Source organism: Crassostrea angulata, chromosome 1 (genome assembly GCF_025612915.1).
Source record: "Crassostrea angulata isolate pt1a10 chromosome 1, ASM2561291v2, whole genome shotgun sequence".
NCBI classification, from domain to species: Eukaryota; Metazoa; Mollusca; class Bivalvia; order Ostreida; family Ostreidae; genus Magallana; species Magallana angulata.
The window spans coordinates 2,829,627-2,845,196 of NC_069111.1; the positions used below are offsets into that span (position 1 = coordinate 2,829,627).

The window sequence follows — 15,570 nt, forward strand, 5'->3', positions numbered from 1 at the left end:
TAAATAAGGTAATCGAATACTGTATAACTTTATAAGATATTTATTGATAAGTGCATCAATCCACTTGAAATTTTACCATTTTAATAAATGATACATTAAAAAATTAAATTTTTGTAATGGGGAATACTTTGTCGTTACTACGTAGTAGGTATTTATTATATATTTTAAAATTATTATACAATATGGGGTTTTTGTTTTGTTTAAAAAGGTAATCAAAAACTGTATAAATTTATAAAATAGTGTTTTGTTTAGTGCATCAATCCACTTGAATTTTTACCATTTTGATCAACGATACATTCAAAAATAAAATACATGTAATGGAGAATGCTTTGCCGTAATTAGTATAAAAATTTATAAAATATTTATTGTTTAGTGCTTCAATCCACTTGAAACTTTTTTGGTCAAGATTAAATTTGCTATTATTTGCATTAATGCCAAAATATGTCATAAGATTGCGTTGATAAAAACACGACGTCTTGAATTTATCTAGGAGCACGAGATTGGTAGGTTCTTATCATGGAAATATACCGAGAAAAGTCTTTTAAAGTGTTTTTAATTTCTCAGAAGATAGAATTCTACAAAATGTGATAAAACCAGACAAGAATTGTGGTTTTCAAACCACTACATTTTTTCAGGCTACAAATCATCCTATTTTCTTTCTCATAGTCACAGGTAAAGTTGCAACATCTGTTCAACATACTTTTCGAGTAAAATATGTTAAACATACGTTGAGCATAATTGAACATGAAATATTTTTAGAGTATGTTAAAATATGTTTCAAAAATTTTGTAAACATATGTTTGAAAAATATGTTAAACATTGCAGGTCGAACCCCTGGCAGAGCCTCTAGGCCCGTCTTTGGAGAAGAGTGGGGGCCCTCTCGGTATCTATACAGATTCTCACAAAGTAACCGTCCATCGATCAATGTTCTCTTGATGGAACAAGGAGCAAGGGCCACTCAAGCATTAAAGGCCATAGCAAGGCAGTATGTACCCTCAATTTTAACCTAGTTAGCCTTACATAAAACAAAACTTATATGTATTTGCAAAAAGATAGAATCGGAATGACGTTAAAGTTTAAAAAAAAAGGTCCTTTGGTAAAGTAGCAAAACTTCTTAAACTATATATATTGACCTATTACAATATAGACAAAATAAATTTATATATTGTGTGCCTTGTAAAACATTTTATCGGACGGGATGCTAGTAAATGTCTTCAAATAATCTGATACTTAAGGATATCTTAATTCAAACCGATTTGTACGAGTACAAACATACAATATTTACCTATTACTAATACTTCTAGTTAAATGTATTGATAAAAGGATCTTTTTAGAATAGTTATCTTACATGGTAATTTTTTTGATCAATAAATCCTGTTACTAAACTTTAAAAAAAATAATTCTATATAAACACGCCATCTGATTGGTCTAGGCAGATATAATTGTGACAGGGTGAACATATTTCCTTTTCTTGCAGGAAGTAGATATCATATTCTACCCCTTTGCATTAAATTGGTAGAGAAAAACTGAGATGAGCAAACAACGTAAATGAAAAGGATTCAATGGAATATTTGAAGAGATTCCAATGTGAAAGTCTCATATAAAAAAATTATTTATTTCAAATTGTAAAGTTCCTGACATTCTTCCCAATAGTATGGAGCAATCTATAGTTGCTCATGTGTTGGGTCAGTGATTTACCGACCCTTCTACTTGCTATATATTATATAAAATGTATCTATGATTAATAAGTGGTGTATACCTGGTAATGCAGACTTTCTTGCTGGCAACTGTTATTATGCACTAAGAGTATGGTAGACAAATTCTTTCGGGAAAATCACTTATTTCTTCAAGACGAAGAATTTTTCCTGGATAACTAGACATTTAGCTAACATTGAAATTTTAAAGCTTTTGTAAAATAACGTTATGCAATACTAACTTAAAGGCATTCCCACTGCCACGGTTTTATTCTTCATTCTTCTTCAGTCCTGACGTTGGAAGTTTCCAACGGGCGGTGTCAGATCCACAAATCTTGCAAAGTTTTGAGAGAGCATGCCGTCCGTTCTGTTACGAGATGCCCCAATGTGACTTCAGCGACCCCTACCGACGAACAGACGGAAAATGTAACAACAAGATCAACCCTCTCCTGGGAGCTTCCTTCACTCCTCAACAGCGAGTCCTGCCGAATGCCTACGATAATTGTAAGACTTAAAATTTATATCTAGTTCCTCGATCAAAAAATATGTTTTCTAATAATTCATTCATAAACGAATTCGCCCGGTCACAAATTTTATAACAATAGATGCTAGTTTACAGTAAAGTATTTGTATAGATTCTAAAACAATTAATCAGTCATTCTCTGAAACATAAATTTAATATTACATATTCAATGATATGACTGTTGTATGGATTTGAAAAAAAATCTTATGATGCCTTTATACAAAATTAACTTCGAAATGGTTCTTTAATTCTCAATATTAAGAATTACTTTCTCTGTTGATAATCTTACATTCCTAAACATGTCAAACAATTTCTGTTGTGTTTCAACAGTAATCGACGCACCCCGAACACGGTCTGTTGACAACTCCCGCCTGCCCAGTGCCCGGACCGTCAGTAACAGGGTCTTCCAGTGGACCTTCGGGGGCATGACCCCGGTCAGTGCCAAGTTCTCCACATTCCTGACCAACTTTGGACAATTCATTGACCATGATGTCATCTCCACGCCCTCGGAAACACGTAAAACATATGTATTTACAATATTTTCCGATTAAAGCTCTGCATTGCACAGAAAATTCGACTGTCTAATATCGTAACAAATCTATTTCCAGTTTCATCGAACGAGGCAATCACGGACTGCTGTCACCCATATGGGTAAATAAAACTTAACGGTTTTTTAACCTTTTTAGCATTAGGGTGAAACTAAAATATTAGACCAAATTTGTCATTATATATCTTGTCTATAGAAAGTGGTCACTAATTCTGGTTTTCATGCTATTTTATACCAAAAAAGGTTTGAATATTTCTTTGAATGCACAAACCACATTTATTTATTGTGAAATTGTACCAAAAATAATTACATTGTAATATGAAATCTTGATAGGGCCATGTAGTTCAAAATCACATCATCGCACAATCGATATTTGGGTCGAGAGAGCGTTGATTCGATTTTGCAGTGACAATGAATTGATGCTGTGATGACGATGAAGCGGTTTTGCGACAGCGCGATGACGATGTCGCGACAATGTAATGATAATGATGGAAGAGCACAATAATGCGATAGCACGATAATAATAACGCGATGGTGTGATAGCGATCACGCGATCGTGTGATTTCAAGACGCTCACTATCGAGAACGTTGGGTCTTTTTCGCGCTACCATCACCATTTAATCGCACAATCGCGCAGACAAAATTTCAAATTGAAATGACGTCAGGCAGAGAATGAATGAACATATTATATATCAGAAATATATCTTGCTTGGTTAATAAACTTGACTCTCGAAAAATAATTAAATATGACAAATTAACACCATGCCTTTCTGTCAGACAAATAAATATCTAGAAAAGTTATTCTTCTAAAATGGTGAGCTATATTAGATTTAATAAATAATGTGTCATGAGTGCAAGAGTGGTCGCACCCCCCTCTATGAGAGAGAGAGAGAGAGAGAGAAAGAGAGAGAGGGGGGTATGTATTCCGATTTATCTGTTACAAAGTGGATGTAATACAGAGTGTGAATGTTCTGTGTAATAATCAAAGTAGGCGGTGGAGACCGTATGAACGTATTAAATAACATATCAAGTTTTGAACAACCTGGTAAAAGGTGAAAAATAAACAATCTTTAAAGCCAGTTCGCTTTAAAAAATTCATTTTATATTTTTTTTAAATTCGGTCGAATGACTCCTATACATGTTTTGTATTATTCGTTAAAAACTTAATATATATTTCTCCTAGAGGAATAAAAGGACAATTTTGCAGTTTAATTTAAAAAAACGGGTAACTTTGTTGAAAATGGTTCCATGACGAAAGGAAATAAGTTAAATGTGAGAAACAGACAGGAAGGGACATTAAGGAAAGACAACAGATAGTGATTAAAGTTCCAAACATAAAAAACAGCTTTCCATGAAGAACCATGAATAATAATAGCAAATTCTTAGAAATGTATATTTTTTTAAATGAAATAGTCACTGTGGTTATTGCTTTCTTAAACTCTCAACTATTTCAATTAATTTATTTGTCAATATAGTTGTCATTTCGTCCGCAAAAATTCTAATTCGTCCAAACAAATAACTTATCCGTCCAAACAAATAGCTAATTCGTCTGAACAGATCCAAATATATCAAATAAATCCAACTTCGAATGAACATGTCCTAAATATGTAATTTGTTAAACAAAAATAGTTATTATTTTTCCATCTGGCTCTTCAATGCGCCGTACTTTTCTACAATGTAATATTATTAAGATCTCTATTTTAGAGAGTTAGAACCTTGATTTCGTCGTTAATTTTAAAGAGATAAAAGGTCATATAATTTACGAAATCTTGAAATGTAGTTACTTCAAGAGTATGTGTTTTTCCGATGAAAGTTTTGTATATAGATAAACAGTTCATAATGTCTCTTAAGGTCAATTTCAATCGTTAATGTAAATATAAACAATGCTTAAACGTTACAATTGATACAAACTATGCTCGTGACCTAGCTCATAAGGTTTCACAGGATTTAAACACGTGACCAACCAAATTTTATTCCAATCCTATTTCTTAGATGAACACACAAATGATAAATTATTTTTATTAATGCATTTTGCATTATATATTTTGCACTCTTTCACAGTATATATTAAATATAAAATTCAATCATTTTATCTATTACAAAATAATACATCCTGCAAAGTAAAAAAAAACCCACTAAAAATCAGGTCAAATGTCATTAAGAAAGCAATAACCAAAAAAACTGTTCATAGAAAAAATCTACTTCTTAGAAAATGCAATTATTATCCATGATTCTTCATGGAAAGCTCTATTTGAATGTTTGAAACATTAATCACTATTTGCTTTCTCTCCTAATGTCCCTTCTCGCCTATTTCTGACTATTTCTGAAGTTTAATTTATTTCCTTCGTCATAAAACACTTTCAAGTAAACCACGAGTTGATGTTTTTTTATTGTTATATAAAACCACAAGGTATGTTTTCTAAGTAGTAATATAATTATTATGTCTTAAATTCTAATGTATAAATCAAATGAATACGTGTGATGTTTATATATATATATATATATATATATATATATATATATATATATATATCTATCTATCTATCTATCTATCTATCTATCTATCTATCTATCTATCTATCTATCTATCTATCTATCTAAGCTATGCTACCATTTAAGATATTTTCGATGTGTATTTCTCCTCCAAATACACATGTTCATGCATTTATATCTTGGAGTTCATTATTCAGGGGTTCCATGAAACCCGAGGCTTGCTTCATCATTCCTGTTAACATAGAGGAGCCAGACCCCCATTTCCCCCCTTATCAGACTTGTATGAACTTTGTACGTCACACCGGCGCTCCGCCCCTGGGGTGTAAAAGTGGTGAGTTCTATCAAAACAACTGTGTGTCGTTTCAGATAACCGTCGGCTCGGAAAAGGTTACAGACCATTGGCAATGTTTCTTGAAATCATTTATCTAATCTACCAAAGAAAACCAACTCATTTCAAAAGGCACATTGAAACCAAAAGATAAAAACCCTATTATTATTCTTATCTCCTTAAAAAAAATGTTTTATACATAGAAATATCTACATTTCTTTGTAATACCTTTATACATTGCGTATGTAATTTTCGTTTTAAAGTTTTAAGAGATTTGAACTAAATTCAATTACAACAAAGACAAAATAGCTGATACTTAATTTTAAGCCTCTATGAAAAACTGATCAATTTTTAATTTATTGCCCTTTTAAACATATGTTTGCATCGGTGCTTACTTTTCCACCGGTGTTTAATACAGGTGTACGAGAACAGGTGAACGAAAGGACTTCATTTTTGGACGGTTCTATGATCTATGGATCTGACGCATACAGAGAACAGGAACTCAGAGCAAACTGTGAGTAACGATTGGACAATGCAGGTTTTAATAACTGGGAAGGTCCGTGCTATATGAACAAACTACTTTGTATAACAAATTCATTTTTAAGGTGGTCATTTTAGTTTCATTCTCGTTAAAAAAATTATTTCGTCTTTTTGAAAATCAGAATTATTTCATAACATTTTATACCACCAAAACCATTGACTTACCGTTTAAATTAACTAAACAATTGCAAATGTAATCAAAAGATAAAGATTAGTTGGTATTATGTCCTAGTTGAGTGATTGAATGTCTTGTGTATGAGTGTAAGTTTTTCTAATTACTTTCTGTATGGCATTAGTCTGTCTGTGAGTGTTAAGGGAGGAAGGGACAAATGAAAAGGGGAGATATAGAGAAAATCACAAAAAGAATTCAATTACCATTTTGCCAGAAAAGTCAAAATTCGTGTGGAAGAATTTTAGATAATTAAGATTCAAGTTTAAATCATTATTACCATTGGTAGGCTGGGGCGACAATGTTTGAATTTTTACAAAGGAAGAAATAAGGTAAAATCCTCAAACATTTTTTTCATTCAAAAAAACTATTCAGCATGAGAAGCTTAAACCGATACGTTATCCTTTTTTTAGTTAGTGGACGACTTGCTACTAACAGAGAAAATCTTCTGCCCAATAATCCCCAGGGATGCCCAGAAGAAATACAAGCCAAATATCCTTGTTTCTTTGCAGGTAAATTGAAAGATATTTTGGGTTATAACGCATTGTTCACTTAGATGGTACATGTATATATTTATATCTTTATGAATGAACAATTTCAAATTAATTTTTATAAGACTGCTATGATACGATTAATTTACTATAGCCCATAAATAATGTATAAATAATCAAAGTGATAAATTTGTTCATCTTCATTTTCACGAAATAATTTTGACAAATACACGAGGCCCCGATACGTAACATTTTTGCTATAGCAATATCGTCAGAATGTTTGTGGTATTACCGAGGCTGGATGATCAACAAAGTACCCATTTCATCTACCTAAGAGTTTTAAATATGATGTTTCACATAGTTTTGCCATAAACTTTTATCCAACTATTTTAGCTTTAGAATTTTAATGATTTTGTATTTTCTTATACAGGGATCTTTTTGTCTATCATATTATTGTAGGATAAAAATTATAATGACAATTTAACCATTCGATCACTAGTAAAAATAGCTTTACCGAAAGGTCAAATAACAATTTCGAAGAGTGACGTGGCAGAAGTGACTATTACCTGAAGTTTCATTTTAACATATTATCATTTTGATATTCAATCAAACAATATGAGAACGTGCAGCAACTCTCTTAAACCTTACTACAGAATTACTATTTTTATTATAGAGTGTGAAGATAGCATACATTGAATTGACCCAAATCCTTCACAATTTTCATTAGGTGTCTTATTGTAAAGCAATCAACAAAATGACGTAGTCATGGTTAAAACGACAAACAAATAACGTATGTTCAGTATTATAAATAAACCTTCACTTTTTTATTTTTCTTTTCCACCAGGAGACCACAGACAGAGTGAAACACCGTTATTGACCGTTCCCCATGTCACGTGGTTAAGACGTCACAACTTGATCGCTGATGCATTAAGAACCGCTACGGGAATTACAAACGATGAAATCCTTTTTCAGGAGACGAAGAGAATTGTTATTGCGGAACTACAACACGTTACTTACAATGAGTTTTTACCGGCAATACTGGACGATTTACATATGAATGGATTTAATCTACGGTCAAAGCCAGTTGGTCACGCTGAAATTTACAATCCAAAAGTTGACCCAAGAACCATCAATGCGGTGGGTGCGGCAGCATTTCGAATGGGTCATACATTAATCCGAAATACAGTAGGAGTTTGGGGAAATAGTCGCAAAATAGATTTCCCCGTGCAAGAACATTTTGAAGTTCCTGATATGATGTACAAAGGTGGACATGAACTTATGGCTCGCTGGATGTCAAAGGAACCTACGTCTAAATCAGATAGGTTCCTTGTGGATGGTATCAGAAATAGGTTGTTTGAAAATTTAAACGTAACTTCTCCAACCGGTGAAACGCCGTCTTTAGACTTGGGAGCTCTTAATATACAGAGGGGTCGGGAGCACGGTCTCCCGTCTTACAACGCTTACCGAGAGTTTTGTGGGCTTCCCAGAGCTTACTTCTTTGCAGCAACGTACGGTGGATTAGTCAATCACAGTCCCCAATCAGCAAAGGCGCTTGAACTGACATATAGGTTGATGTTTTCATTTTACAATTTCCATTCTTCTAAAAGCAGCTAAAATTGCGATACATTTTTAATGTGACATCCTTTCAAAATATCTTCGTATACAAGCTTACCTTTTAAAATGATTGGTGAGCTAACGCTGTAGCCATCATAAAACACAGAAGCAAATTTCTAAAACATTGGTTTAAGGTCAGACGACACGTTCCTCAATTTTAGATAACTTTTTCCAGGAATTTGTTAATGGTTTACTACTACTTTGACAAGCTTTCTTGCAAAAAATTAGGGTACCTTACCAGGCATTTCTGCAAAATACTAGAGTAGGGTGATTTCACCATGCATCGGACACCTTTGGATTTTTCCCTTTGTTCACGCATCAAATATCGTCCAAATATAAATAAAACTTGTTTTAAAAGTTGCAGGTTTTCCCCTTGCTTAATTATTGGAGAAAAAATTGTGAAATTGTTAAAAATGTAGAAAATAAAGCAAATTAATGAAGCGTTGAACTATTTCACCATGGATCGGACAATATTTACCAAGCATTGGACAGCTAGAGCAGTGCAGTAGAGATTAAAAATAACAACATTTTCTGGTTTTAATGCAAAAATACAAAGGTTTGTAAATATTAATTTATTCAATTGCAATTCATATTTCTTTTAATGTAAGTCCTTAAATCTACACATAGGAATTTAGACTAGTGCTTCTGTTTAAAGGAATATTTATCATAAGGGGTTCTTTATCGTGCCAGTTCCTACAGGAACTTTGGACTAAAAAGGGTGTGTCCGTAAAACTCGATTTTTAAGTGGTTTGAGAAAAATGTTTGTATCAATTATTTTTTAAATTTTTATTTTACTTCACATTTAAAGTATATCACAAGGAATGGGCACATACTTTCCATATTATTAGAAGAAATCATGCAGTGAAAACTGTCCGATGCATGGTTAATTTTTGTCCGATCCATGGTGAAATGAACATATGGTGCAATAATGACCTTGACATTAATTGTTCAAATTTCTTGGACTTATTTTAATCAAATTTTGTTTTAAAACTTACTTCTTCCTAATTATTTTAGGCAGAGAGTCCATTTTCACTAATTCACAATCAAACGCACAACATTCAAATAATGCTTTAGTGTAAAATCTTCGTAACTAAATTTTCAATAATGGCGTATTTGATGTCATTTTACGATGTCTATATTGCTATTTCTTTGACAATGTGACTGTCAAATTCTTAATAATGATAAAGTTCATTTGTTCTAATTCAGGAATATACGAAACAACACATGAGCGCATGCACATATATTTGTATATTTATAAACAAAGTTGTCCGATCCAAGGTATGTGTCCGATGCATGGTTAAATCACCCTATGCAATTTCCTTTATAATCTTCTTGAAACTACACTTGAATTGCTGATATAAAATAAATACATCTACAGCACAGCAAAATTCACTAAATCAGAACTATCTCCGCCGGGGCGGGGCTTTGAACTCACGACCTCTAGAACCTATGTACGCTTTTGGCAGAGAGCGGCCACGGTTCTAACCACTCGACCATGTACACATATAACCAAATTCAAGTAAATTTTGATCATTTTTAAAGTAATTATAAAATTAATATTTTTATTGGAACTCTTTATTACGAGGAGATACAAAAAAGATTCTTGAGGAACGTGTCGTCTGACCTTAAATTTCTGAATCGATTAATATTATTAACAATAGGAGGCACAGTGGTGTACTGGAATTGTGCTTGAGTGGGTTGTGAATCTTGAGTGGGCTTCACATCGGCAATGGCATAGCTCACTGACTGTACGTTAATCATTATGTATCTACTGTTATTTCAATTTCGAGGTGAACATTTTCAAGAACGATTGGTACTGTTTTGTAGCAATCGTATCTTCTCGGGCCTTTCCGGCAAGCTCGGAAAACATATCCGAAGTTGTTTTCCGAGCTTGAAGGAATTTAAGATAAAGCTAGCTATAATTTATCATAATATTGAAAATAACTTTGCATTATAAGACCTAAGCTACTGTTACTTTTTGACATTTACAATAAAACACAAAACTTCATCTGAAGATGATAAAACGAAATTCAAATGGTACAGTTTATCTACAGTAGTACAGTATTCCCAGAATCCCCTACTATGGAGTCGAGCATGCGTAGTCAAGTGAAAAAGACTAACGTAGTTGCTAGCGCACGAGAGCGCTAGCAATAACTTCTTCCAGCTTAAAACTTTTTTTAACTTCTGTACTTAATCACTCTTGTAGGCATCCTGATGACATCGATTTATTTGCTGGTGGCATTTCTGAGATTCCTGAACCCGACAGTATGCTAGGGCCGACCTTTCAATGTCTGATAGCCTTCCAATTCAGTCTTTACAAACAAGGAGATAGATTTTGGTACGAAAGGACCTTTTCAGAAATTCCACTAGCAGCCTTTACAAAAGGTAATATATACTTGACAGCAATTACATACAATTATTTCTTTGGTTAGATCAGATACTTTATGTTGTGTAAAGATAAGCCGTTATGAATAACTTATTTTTTCATCTAGCTCAGCTTGGTCAAATAAAAAAAACCACGTACGCAAAGATTATGTGTTCAGTAATGAGTGACATAGGAGTCTTTCATTCCTTCCAACCTAACGTGATGCTACGTTCCAATATTCCAGGGTACTATGTAAATCTCTCTCTCTGTCTCTCTCTCTCTGTCTCTCTGTCTCTCTCTCTCTCTCTCTCTCTCTCTCTCTCTCGTGTTCTTTAGCATATCACTTTTATGAAGCTGTACACAGATTTATGAGTTTTTTCTTGTTTCGACAGGAACTCGCCACTCCCATGCAATGTTATATTGAAAGGTAGTCGTCTTGGATTTGATATAACTCCATTTGCCAAACAAATCATACAGCTTCGCGGGAGACGAAGACAATACCCTTATCTCCGATTAAATTCCCCAATTAACCCAAGCATGCGCAACATTTTAGAAATCCTGGGTCAGCTACCAAACGGTAGCAATCCTGCAGATGTACTCAAAATCAGACGGAAGGGAGAAAACATGTATTGATAAAAAGATTGTAAGCATGGACGATATTAAAAAAACAACTTGCTTTGATTGGAGGAATGTGTTTTAAACGTGTTTTTATTATCAATACAAATAAGATTTAAGGGAAAATATTACTGACGAACATGGGCACAATCAGTATTATTAAATTATTTTTATGCAAAGAATTACAAACTGCATGAAAAATATTTCACTTATATACTTAAAAGAAACTCGTTTTTATCTATGTGGCTTATATCTTCAGCCTCCACATGTACATGTATCAACATCATATACTGCTGGCGAGAGATCAGTTGATTAAGTTGATTTCTCAAGATTATTGATATTACAACAAATCAAGAAAAATTAGACTTAACCTGCTGTTCTCAGATAAATTAAATTGCAACAACACATTATTTTATAAATTATGCTAGCTGAAGTATATTTGATGTTTTGACAGGAAGTCGCCGCGGCCTTGCTACGTTTTAAAACTTGAAGGTAGTCAACTATACTTCAATTTAAAGCCGCATGTCAGATAACTCTTACAACTAAGAGGAAGGGTTTCTCAATGAAATGCAGACATGCACAGAAGTATGCAAATATTTTGTCAGTTTTCTGACAGAAAACAGCTTGGTTTTTCTGTTTCATCCTTCTTACATTCTCTGGGTGGTGGATACGACAATTCAATGATGACATTTACAATAAAAAAATTTCACTAGTCCCTTATGTGTAATTGTGTTCTGAGGTCTGCTTATTTAAAGAACTCATTCGATCAGGAAATTAAAAGGTTTGCTAAAAATATGTAAGGCACATCAATTGCGTTATTAAGAAAACAAAAATTGGGGTTTATGATATTATATTCTATATAATATGTCTATTATCTCTAAGAGGAATTTGCAGCTCCAACAAGATTCAAAAATGTAGATATATGAAATCAAAAGGGTAAAATCTTTTTCCGCCATTGTCGTATTCTAGCCATAGAACGGTTCGTTTTAATGCAGTTTTTCTTTCAGAAAACATTGAGTGTATGCTTAAACAATCAAAATATTTTCATCAAAGATGTATTCATAAAAGATTTATAAGTGACAAAAATCTTCTTGTTTAAAAGACAGATATCACTGTTTGACTGATTTTAACTTAATACTTTAGTTATCCTTTAGAATCTATTTCAGTTTCAGTAAGTAAAAAAGGTCTTCTTAACAAATAAGAGTATAAAAATTTGTAATATCTAAAAAAGTATCTTATTTACATAGTGAGTTCTAACAATGACTAATTCTAATGAGAGTCAACTTAACGGAAATTCAAATGGAAGATTTGAGGCGATGTGGGCAGAAATTGTCAGGTTAGATATATTTAATTTTACATCTATAAATTTCATTCCAAAAAACAAAATTTAAAGTTTAAAAAAGAATGAATAATGGGTTAATTTTAGCTTAAATTTTAACTCAAAACCAAGACGATATTTAACCAATTATGTAATCATCAAAAATAATTTGACTGTATACTGGAACTAGTATCTCAAGACCAGTATATGACAGTTTCGGGGTCCCGACTTGCAGACTTGCAGAATGTCTGCTGAAATTGGTATTAAGGCAGCTAAGCAACAATACAAATCGCAGTTTATTTCATTTCCATACAAGCTGTCAGATTATTTTTCATTGATGTACTAATTTGCAACCGTATGAAAAGTGTATCACCCAAATACACAGGTAAGATTATCTACAGATTATATCACGGTTATTAAAAAAATCAAACAAGTTCTATTTGAAGTTTAAGTAGCCTTGTGTTAAACACATAAACGCAACCAACGGCCAACATGTACGATCCTCTTTCATCTGACCGTGGTTCTAAGGATGACAAAATGAAAAATTTATTTCAACATTTTTAAGGCCGTGGTTCTAAGGATGACAAAATGAAAAATTTATTTCAACATTTTTAAGGAAAATGTTGAAATACGTTTGTCATTTTGTCATCCTTTGAACCACGGTCAGATGGAAGAGGGTCGTACATTTTGGCCGTTGGTTGCGTTTATGTTTAAAATTATACTTGATTTTATTGTTCATTTCGATAAGAAGTTCGTCATAATATGGAGGTTCCCATATCGCCTTGACCTTTCATTCGTAAATTTCAACTGACATTTATCTCTTCAATATATATTTCAACATCAGGATGCACATTCAGTAAGGTAGGTCCTGCTGAATGTGTTGTTTTTTTTGGTAAGGATGATTGCAAAATTTCTAGCCTTAAAAGACAAGTCTAAAGTAATGAGAAAACGCATCTAAGCTTAATAGAAAAGGTTACCTTAAAACATGTTAATACAAATATTAAGACATATTTCGAGAAGCTATTATGATAATGGAACTCTTTAGTATCTTTATCTGTTTGAAGTTTCAATGATTCTGAAACTAATTTTTAATTTCTGTCTGTTAATTGTTAAATAAAGGTCTAAATGATAGAATGAAAAAAAGAGAATAATTATCTGCTTAATAGAAAGTACATGTGTAATATAACTTCAGAGCAACTGCCGTCCCCGGGAACTTGATTGGTCTTCTGTATGGTTATCCTACATCATTCGGTACCTGTGTAGATGCAAAATTATAATCAGAAAAGTTTGGAAAAAAGATACATTTTCATTATGCTTACATATAAAACCGTCTCACTGTATTCTTGTGACAGAAACTCGATTCTTGGAAACACTCAAACAAGATAATTGTGTGTTTCATGTCTAATGCTTTTGTAATGAGGCCATGTACCTTTATAGCCCGTTTAAAAAAGCCGAAGAAAGCATTTTATTTTATATTTACATCTCCCTCCAAATCTCTAAATTAATCATTCATATATAAATACATAAATGTCAGTATTATTAGCTAACTCTAGCCTTCGGTCCACTTCGCTCAAGTTCGTGTTCTAGCGTAGCTTTAGTTTTGATCGATCAAAAAATAGTCCATGCAAAGGCAACACATCATACAAAGAAAGCATTATACGAAGTAAAACTTACCTATTTTAGTTACTTAAATTACAGCTGATATTTTATTAGCTAAAAACATATTTGAAGAAGTGTGTAATAGTAATATGTGTACTCATATGACAACTCGATCGCAAAGATTTCTGGATTGTTAGTTTTAAATTACATAAAAATACAACCGCCGATTTTCTTGGAAAATACAGAAGAAAATACCTTGTTAATATATGTTTGAACAGCATATTTAGCAATATTGCTCTTTATATTTTTTTTTTAATTTTCGGCATAGTTACTGAAAGAAATACACACCTGAAACTTCAATTAAATATTGAAAATGTTTTCTTTATAAGAAATAAAACTACGTTCCATTGTACGAACATTTTTTTTAATAAGCGCTTTCTAATGGATTTATGTTGGATATTTATAGTATTTACATTAAAGATGTAAAAATGCCCCTCAATGGGAATTTTCTAGTTCTAAAATATGCATAATTCATTCATTTACTTATACAAAAGTTCAATAGCTTAAAGGGGCATGGTCACGCTTTTTATTTATTTTTTTCAATGTGTACAGTGTTTTAGAAATGCAAAGTTAGAGTGTCAGTCGTAAAGATATGATCCAAATAATCAAAGAGTTTACAATGCTTTGTTAAATAAAGAAGGCTTGTGCCTTTTAAAATCTGGGTTTTTTTATCAGTTAGTTCATTTAGAACATAAATAAACAGTTTGCGTTTGTCACATTTATTTTTTTGTCTAAACTTTGAAATTTTAAATTTTAACAAAAACATGACCTAGTTTTGTTTACAAAACAAAGAACTATGACCTCTGTTTCTCTTTTCTAACTTGACAACTGACAATCAAATTTCCGTTGACTTTTACAAATGCCTCACTTAAGCACTATAAAAATTAAAAACAGAGTGATGATCCGAAACATTCTTGTACACTCTGTGAAATCAACAGAATCAACAAATTGGAAATTGATGGTTATATAAAAGGAAATGTTGGATCCGCTCGGGACTAAAGTAAGTAATTCCCATTTCATTTGCAAGGTATAGATCATACATTTATACTTAATTACTTAATTTACTTTTTAAAAAAAAACAACGATCGTAATTTTAATATATACCCTCATAACAGTTCAGGGTTGATAGAAATAAACTAATGCAACTAAATTCCTTTATGAATTCATTTCCTTTTCAAATTGTAAAGATATACTTATGTATGTTATGTCTTTAC

At 32.4% G+C, this 15,570-nt stretch overlaps 1 protein-coding gene across 1 annotated transcript; it reads left to right on the forward strand.

Moving 5' to 3' along the window:
- Positions 1–935: 935 nt before the first annotated feature.
- On the forward strand, positions 936–11,553 carry LOC128157359 (peroxidase-like protein). The gene is made up of 11 exons (XM_052819864.1): positions 936–985; positions 1,984–2,198; positions 2,548–2,733; positions 2,826–2,868; positions 5,455–5,588; positions 6,004–6,103; positions 6,712–6,806; positions 7,630–8,353; positions 10,606–10,784; positions 10,892–11,009; positions 11,157–11,553. Exons 1-11 carry the CDS (start codon positions 936–938, stop codon positions 11,395–11,397), a joined length of 2,085 nt encoding a protein of 694 aa, XP_052675824.1. The 3' UTR covers positions 11,398–11,553.
- The last annotated feature ends 4,017 nt before the right edge of the window (positions 11,554–15,570 follow it).

What these genes read in the sequence shown, in the direction of transcription:
- LOC128157359 (XM_052819864.1), top strand. Translation starts at nt 936, where the DNA reads ATGGAACAAGGAGCAAGGGCCACTCAAGCATTAAAGGCCATAGCAAGG. An exon ending in GAACTCAGAGCAAACTGTGA is followed by an intron (nt 6,104 to 6,711) that starts GTAACGATTGGA and finishes TTTTTTAGTTAG; the next exon opens with TGGACGACTTGCTACTAACA. An exon ending in CTACGTTCCAATATTCCAGG is followed by an intron (nt 11,010 to 11,156) that starts GTACTATGTAAA and finishes TTGTTTCGACAG; the next exon opens with GAACTCGCCACTCCCATGCA.